The sequence below is a fragment of the Bacillus rossius genome, chromosome 7 (assembly GCF_032445375.1).
Source record: "Bacillus rossius redtenbacheri isolate Brsri chromosome 7, Brsri_v3, whole genome shotgun sequence".
Lineage (NCBI taxonomy): Eukaryota > Metazoa > Arthropoda > Insecta > Phasmatodea > Bacillidae > Bacillus > Bacillus rossius.
The window spans coordinates 50943199-50952224 of NC_086335.1; the positions used below are offsets into that span (position 1 = coordinate 50943199).

At 39.8% G+C, this 9026-nt stretch overlaps 1 protein-coding gene across 1 annotated transcript; it reads right to left on the reverse strand.

Annotated features, from left to right (window-relative positions):
• Positions 1-1267: 1267 nt before the first annotated feature.
• LOC134534002 (serine/threonine-protein kinase RIO3) lies at positions 1268-5492 on the reverse strand. Its single transcript, XM_063371891.1, is given in 8 exon segments — positions 1268-4070; positions 4072-4316; positions 4319-4583; positions 4586-4744; positions 4746-4919; positions 4921-4983; positions 4985-5017; positions 5019-5492. Coding segments are annotated over 8 exon segments (1527 nt in total). The 5' UTR covers positions 5277-5492; the 3' UTR covers positions 1268-3740.
• Positions 5493-9026: the final 3534 nt, after the last annotated feature.

Below are 9026 nucleotides of genomic sequence, written 5' to 3' on the forward strand. Positions count from 1 at the left end.
TACCACATATATTAACCAACTGTCATCAAAATTAAACAATGAATGCTGAAAAAGATACCATAATTTATTAAGTGATGAAATGACACATTAAAATTTCAGCAAAGTAACAAACAAAATGCACAACAGCAAACCTAAAAACAAAAAAGGTACATTGAAAAAAAAGTTTGATACATACATACAGAGTTATAGTTAAGAAGTTTCTTCTTACAAAAAATAAGTTGAATGCTGCAAAGTTTTCCACAATTGTAAAACTTAACTCTGCATGAAGAAATGGGGGAGAAAAAAAATTCATATAATTCTGATGTAAAGTCTTAAACAGTCAGATAAAAGTATAAGGGCTAATTTTTAACGTAAAAAAAATACCTGATATAAATCTGTAGTTTAATCTCTGGTTTGGAACAGACCTACTTAAGTTGGCAGAAAAATTATGGAAAGTAGGCCTACTTAGTTACCCATATTAATTTTGCATTATAAGTACAATAATGATCCAATTTCCTGAACTATCTAGATTATTACACACATACACAGAACCAATTTGTGAGTAATTTAACCTGTACCAGAAAGAATAAAAATTTATCCAAAAATAAAAAGACATCAAAAGTAATTAACAAAAAATCACCAAACATGATTGCTTTAAAAGACAAAGTCACACTAAAGTATTTGTTAGTAACTTTATCACACAAAGTTTTAGAAGAACTAGGGGAAGATCCAGACAGCAGCTTTGGAAGGAAGAAGAAACACTTTTAAAGTTACGAAGTCGAACAATACTTGTACCTACATTTACGAAAATATATAAAATAATGTTCCTTACGTTCATTCATATAAAATAATGTGTTTTTAAACTTCCTAAAATGGATTTTTTTCAGGTAGCTTTATTTCTTTATAGTATTTTTTTAATTTTAACTTTCCCTGTAAGAATTTCCCTAATCATAATGCATATATGACCTTTAACAAATCAACTAAACAAATTCGTGTGAACAAAAAAAAAAAAACTGCTATTTAATTCAGTAGGCAACCCATGTTATTTCAAATGAATAAGCTTATGCAAGTAATTTTTTAAATAACTAAAAATTAATGCCGACATGGTGGTTTTACTGATATAAATTGTTCTCATGCAAGTGTTATTTAAAGCCAATGGCAATAGGCAATAACTAGGCCTCTTGCATATATAAATTTTCTGAAACTAAAATGATGTAATGTATAATCCAATGGATTGCATACAAACAGGTGGTGACTGAGGGAAGGGGGTTAGTGGTGGGTAGAGATATTTTCTCTCTGCCCCCCCCCCCCCCCCCCAATTCCATTATGAAAATTTTTCTAAAATACCATATGTTCCCTTGTGAGAAGCCACGTCCCATATGGATACTAATGCAGGCCCATTATGTCTGTCAGTTAGTGTAAATAGTAATGTAAGTTTTTAAAATCCTTTTTCCCCCTTTCCACCAAATCCTGTTACCGCTATTGCATACAAACAGTTGTAACTATGTAGGACAGACTAAGTACCTATATGTAGAGAGATATTGTACTATTATTTTCATTCACATTTTTTTGAGTTCAGACCAATTCTAGTTGTTGGAACAAAACCATTGTGGCACTAAAACAACATTCTATTAGGTACTATTTATATATCTGTATATAATTACAAAAAATACTTTGGTCCACAAAGAAGCCTGATGAAATTTTCATTTCTCTTATTATTAAAATATTAAGAAAATATGAACAAAATGTAACTGCCCTACTATCACATGAACACTAGAGCTATATCTCAAATGGCAGACAGAAGAATGCTGTTTTATGCTTTCCTTTAGCATTTGCATCAGAACTAAGTCGCACACAGAAAGCACACACTGCTCATCTCAATTTATTGGGCGAAGTGTGACGACACAGCTTTAAGACACTGGTAGCATTCCTGATGTCTGGCTTCGAATCCTGGTCCGGTATCTCCAATTTGGTTACCTACAATCGGACTGCAATATGTACCTATGCCTGTACTGGGGTTTCTCCCTTGCAATCAGGGGCCCAACAACTAAATTTCCAAAGGGGGGGGGGGGGGGGGGGCAATATACCTTTTTATAAAGAATCATCGATCCCCCCTTATTGAAGCGGGGGGGGGGGGGGGGGGGGGGGGGGGGGGTCCAGGGGTCCTCCCCTGGCAAAATTTGTATTTCAAGGTGGAAAATGATGCTATCTAAGCAGTTTTATTACCTAAAAATTGATTACACAGCACTTTCTTTGCCCCCGTTTGCCTCCACTTCAAGTTGAACCCCCCACCCCCCTGTTGTTGCGCCACAGCTTGCAATTGACTGCTTTCTGCAAGAGAAACCATTATCCTTTTTGGCTGGGCCATCCCGGACGTGTTTGCTCCTGCCTAAACTTACTCAGATTAATGTGCTGACAAAGAACATTTACATGAAAGATATTCAACCAATCATGAAACACAGACAACGTTAGCATTTTAGCACACAGCTGGTCTACAAACCTTTTTGTGAAAAATACATTCCCCAAAAATATGCTATGAGTTTTATGATATTTCAACTATATTATTGTAAATATCTTTGTTTCTCTACGAAGAGAAAGCACATAGACCTAACTTCCGAAAAAATAAGTTCACATGTGAAATTATATAAATGAGTAAATCTACACTGAGATATGGCCTAGAAAAAACATAGGGTAGAATGTAGTAAATTGCTGTGGTCAATATGCTTAAAGATTGGCGATACATTTAGCAACAATAAAAAAAGCTTCTGTTTAAATCTCTCCTATGGAACAAAATAAAGTTTAAATCAAATTTTTGTTATTTCTCAAGATGAATTTTATTTTGGTTTCATCAATAAAATTTTTTGGTGAAAATTGTTTTTTCAATAATTTTTTTGGTTCTTGTTGAGCACCAATATAACATTGAGGTTTTTAACAGGAATCAAAATAGGGTTGAACGTTTAGAGTCATACCTCCCAATTACCTTTGTTGGGGTATAATGGAGGTATTTTTTATTTTTTTATGTGAATTTTTTTTTCATCAAAATAATTTTAGTTTGATGCTTAGCCTAAGTGGACTCTCCTACTGAAAATATTTTAAACAGTGTTATAATGATTTAAATAAATAAATAGTTCACTGATCCACCCCATATGGGCAACCTACTGATGTATGTGTGGTTATCAGCCCGAAGGCTGGGTTTTATACTACCAAGCACTGTGATCAGTCCATGCTATAACTCAGCCCCAAGTGGCACCGTGATAGGAAAATGCCACAGACAGCTAAGAAAACACTAGGATCTGACACAGCACTAGAAGGCTTAGTAAGCCAGAGTTCAACATAGTATAGGCTAGCCATTTAATTTCTCCCTCCGTATCCCACAGTGCCAATAAATGCTATATTAGTGTGTACATCAATATACCTATTGTGCCAGGCTAATAGTAGTATATTAGTCTGCACATTTTATGAAGAGTATGTACAGTAAACAAAATTTCTTACAAAAATGGCTTTTATGAATGTTTGGTGTTCAGTTTCTTGATTAGTCAACTATGTCTATCTTCCTATGAACTAAACTTTCCCAATTGTGTAAGCATTTACCAGTTGAAGTTTTAAATTTTTAATGAGAAACCAATTCTTAATGGTTATATTTATTTGCAATATGACAAAAATTTCTATCTGCTTATGCAGTCCCATAAACGCTGTTTGAAAATCATCTGCACATGCTTGTAATTGGATATGCCTAAACCCATACAACGGAAAGAAAACTGTTAATCAATGGTAGGAGCAATTTTGGACTGCTCCCAACAATGTTCAAAAGGATATTCCTTATCGGTGAGCTGGTGAGTCAGCAATTCGTTGTTGCGCTCATAGTCTTGTATGCGACAAAGCATTGCGGCACCATCTTCTGGAAGGTCCATGTCGGTGATGTCCTTGAAGAGCTCTGAAGGCGACTTGGTATCCGGGAGACCCCTCCTCCTGAAGAAGTTGCAAATGTTCGTACAATCTCTAAGCAGAAATTCGAGAGCCTTGGGATGGTTTCGTTCAACTGCCTGGCTTACATCAATGAACCAACATTTTTTATCATGCCACAATATGTTTATACTCCGATAAGTCTGCGTGCACCAACTGGGCATCTACGTACAGTCTTCTCATCATGTCCGTGGTTAGGGCGTAAGCCAAAGCCAAATCTGAAGGTTTCAAGATCACATCTTTGAGCTTCTCTGCTGGCCGATGATCTTGACCGATGAATGACATCACCAGAATGTGCTTCTTCAATAATACTACTTCTGGACAAAGGATACCTACTTTTTGCATCCGCACCAAATTATGCATTTCCTTCTCAGCCACATGTGAATGATTTTTCTGGGATTTTGCTTAGAGAACCTGTCTTTGAAGCGATAGTCATCTTGTATGTATTTATCTCTTGTTTTGAACTCATTCAGTGTTGTTTTGAAAATTTTAATTGCACATTCTTTTGGAACAACGCGATCAACACTGGTGCCACCATCTGCATGAAGAACCACAGCTTCCTTCCCCGTACTCAAGATTCCATTCACTCTGTCCAGCAACTCCTGGTTCACCAATTTGTAAAGCAACAAGCGGAGTGCGGGGGATCTACAGACATTTCTGCTGTTGCCTGTTCGCTCTTGTCGTGCACCCGATTTCTGCGGGACTGTTCATGACGTGAGTACACTTTCAAGCTATTATAAACTTTGTTTGAAAGCTGCATGTCAAAAGCACCTCCATCCCCAGTGTGGAATTCAGGTGGAAAAACCCATGACACGACAAGCATTTCGACGTCCTGCTATTTCCATATCATGTTTTGTCACCATACTGTCTCCTTCTTTTCTATAACCACATTTTGGCATAGCTTTGAATGCTTTTTCAGAGGTTACAAAGCTATCCCACTCACGGTGTTTGTCATCAACGTCATCTTCATCTGAATCCACTATCATGTACCATATTATCTGGAAAAACCCTGTAATTAACGTATGAAACACAAACTTTGGACCGTGCCATTGAATTTCTCCTCTGTTTTCTTGATGATTTTGATCACTTTCCTTATCAAACTGCGCCTGCAACATTTGAGCTATGAGGAAGTCATTGTCTTCTTGGGAATTTTCTATCTCATAATCACAAGCCTCCGATTCGACTGTTACAGCTTGAGCAATTTTGTTTTCTTTCACTTGTAAATCGTTTGCAAGTTGTTCGGACATTATATCAGCAAAATTTATGGTTTCAGCCTGGCATGTCTTTCCCCAAGGGGAAGAAGGTTTAGCACCTTCTACTACTGTAGAATTCATTATTTAACTAAGCTCAATATACAGAAATGCAGTGAAATTGTCACCTTTGATTATATTAGAACAAGCTTACGTTTTCGTCACAAAATTCAAAATCCTTCCTTCGCCCGTGCCCCCAAAGCACCACCCCAACACGACACTCACACACCAAATTTAGTTCGTTCTTTTCGTTGTTGCAAAACTTAACGCAATACAAGATGCAATCACGTTCTATGACTTGACATTAGTATTGCCAATACCGAAACTTGAAAAATTCAACTTAAAACCTTTTATCCCTTATTTGCAACTTGTGCACTCAAAAGTATAAATGGCGTAGAAAGAAAAATTTGAGGTTGTAGAAAGTGCAGTTTTTAAATAACAAATATACACACTTTATGAAAGCCATTTTGTAATAAGCAACATAATTTCTGATGTGGTTACAATCTACGTTTATCCACGATGTCTCAATATATCCAGTTTCGTAAGGATTTGACGTACCTCCTGTGGTAGAAAGGTCCAATTCCAATTCCGCCAGTACCTGTCCCCACTGGCAGGGCCGGTGCAAGGTAATTTGGTGCCCTAGGCGAAAAACCTTAATGCCCCCCCCCCCCCCCCCCCCCCGCATCAACAACAACAAGGCCAAATGGAAACACCAAAAAATAATTCCTTGCCTCAAAATACATCATGTAAGCCTAAGATTTTGTCCATAATCAAATGTAAGCAAGCTTGTGTTTTTTTTACTGTTTTACTTATTACAAATCATAAACAGGTCACAGTGGACTTTAAATAATTACTTATATCAATATAAACATTCCAAACTGTTACAAAAATCAATTTTCATATAGTTTCAATAATCGTTAAACATATTATATCAACTGTTATGTGTCGTGCAGCGCCCCCGCCCCCCCCCCCCCCTACTTGGCGCCCTAGGCGGTTGCCTAATTCGCCTATATGGACGCGCCGGCCCTGCCCACTGGCGGAATGCACCCCTCGCACAAGTGAAGAGTGCGACATCGCCAATTGACAAATCAAGTGCAAAATGTGCTAACTGCTTAAGATTAGATCAAGGAAAGGCAAAACTACAGTTAAGATAATTTGACACAAAAAGAGTAGTTACAGCAGTAACAGACAGTCTCCAGCTTGAGTCAATTTTCAAACTTATTTGTTTAAATTAAGAGCAACTATAACATACTTACGCCATCAAAAAGTGTTTTCGTAACCCTGGCTTTATTCAAGGGCTTTGTGTTATGTTTAACTTGTAAGTTTTACTTAAATTATTTTTATAGTGTGTTGGTGCGGTTTGGCATGAGGTGGTACTGCCCACCTCTCCCACGCCATCGCCATCTTCCACGCTTTCTTCAGGCTACGACCCTGAGCGGGCGCGGTGTTCTGTGGGAATCCTGAATTTTGATAATTCGCTGAGTCTTCATTCTGGTAATTATAATTAATCTAATCTAAACCTTCTCTTCTAGCGCCCCACATGTCCCTGGGTCATTTCTGTGGAACTGGGCCTATCCCGATCCCTTAAACATAACCCTGTACAGTGACCAAGATGCAGGTTCAACCCAATTACAGGACTGACTGACTCCAGCATAACATTTTCGATAATTCAGTCGCACATATGGCTGCTGGATTCAACGAGCCATTTATTAAACTAACATAGATTCACAGCTCACAAAGCCAGGTTGAGTCACGGGTTGTAAAAAAATTCGGGGTTGGCCACCTCCAACCTGAACTTCACTTAACAAGAATGCCATTAAGCTAATGTAGTGCATAATGTAAAGTGCAAAGTGATTGCTTAGTTTTTCAAGTGTAATGTTAATTTTTGCCGGCACTAGCCACCATGTAGAAAAGCAATGTGTCAATTTTAAAACAGCAATCGCGAATATTATTTTTTATTTCTAGTCTTTTTCCACTACCCTAACTAGGGATCAGCCCTCTATACTGCTTAGGGAGTAAGGAGCAGTCTACTACTAGTTAATTTCACCCATCCATCTATGAGCAGTGTCAGGGCCTAGTGGATTATGTGGGACCACTGACGTCCCTCGGCCTGCAGTCCCTAAGTCCCTGTTGCGAATTGTCCTGAGACTCGCCCTGATTTGCCCGCGTAGCTCCAGTCGGAGAGAAAGTGGAGTTCAGACCAACGTGGCCGGGACCGTGAAACATGGGATTGGGAGGGAAATTTGTATAGGTAAGAGGAAATGTAGAAGGTTGCAAGGAGAAGACGTAGCTGTCCGTTTCCACGAGCTCCTTTATTCCGTCGAAGTCCTATCGCAGCCTGGCCGACACGTTGCGGGACGAGCGTCCTCCCTCGCCGCGACCCGGACTCCCGGAAATACACTTGTAACAACTTGAACGCGATTCGATGTGACTGCGGAGGCAGTCCCATGATGAAACGTACTGGTTATGGAAGTTCAGACGTGCAAAGAGTGCGTCTCGAGCGGAGCGAATTGCGAAGTGAGGAAGACGCGATCTTGTTGACGAGATTTATCACTGGAAAACCTGTCACATCCTGGACGACCACGTCGGGTGATGGATGTTTCATCCACGCTGCGACCCGGACTCCGTAACATGCTATTTCTCGCGGAGCGGAGCGAAGCATGTCTGCTCCGTGCGGCAGCCAGATAGCAACTGACACTCCGCCGCCCGCCCGCGCGGGCTGCGGAGGGGAGGAAGGGGTAGCGGGCCGGCGTGGGAGAGACGCGACTCGTGCGGCGGGCCAGGCTTGTGGTTCTTCATGATAACATAGGCACTGAAAAATATATAAAAAAAATTTTTAAATGCAAATTATTACTGAATTACGAAACATTATAAATTACTTTAAAAGACGTAAACACAGGTTAAGAAGTATGACAACATTACAAAGTATTATACAAAACATATTTTACAACAGGAAATACACTGACATGATAATTACAAGATAGAAGGAATTATTTACAAACACGTATTCATTTAAGGACGTTCCAGAGTGCACATGGGTGCGTCCATGATCGTAACCACCACACTGCACTTCACTTAATGCAAGAGAGGACAGTGACGAGGCATAACGGCCTGAAGGAGCCAGGGAGACACTTGGGTCGACGTCACCACATAACAACAATGGCTGGTTTGGAAGCTAACTCGACACACTTCTGGATAGAGGTCAGCAGTTTCTACCTGGATACTATCCTCTAAACCAGAGGTTCCCAATTTTTGTTTTCGGCCAGGGAACCATAAGATCGACTTTTCTTTTGGTGGAACCTTAAATCCTTTAAAGAAAGTTATTTGACAATAATTATGCCTGCCTTATATGACATTCATCCTAACTCACGAAACCCCTGTGACCCTGCCATGGAACCCCAGGGTTCTGCGGAACACTATTTGGGAACCGCTGCTCTAGACCACAAGGGATGGCAGATTATTATATTAATTTACATCTTCACATTTCAAAAATATGTATATTTATACTGACGTCGTCCGGCCGGAGGCCGTCTTTAAGCCCGACTTGCGACCGCCCGTACTTAGTCCCGCTAACGAAGCGCGCCCCTAACCACCCGGTCGGAGTCAAGTGAGCTTACCGCCACCCCGTACCACAAAGGTAAATTGCGGTAATTACTGAGGGCTCGAGTGCCCCTCGCGTAAAGACGAGTAATTTAGGGAGCCCAGTAATTACCCTAACTTTTACAAACTCTTCACAAGAAAAGTGTGTCGTAGGAGTGTGCCACTTACTTCCGTGGGGAACTTGAAATCACAAGTAGCAAGTGCTCCCTTTGCGGCCTTCCGCCTAAACTAATT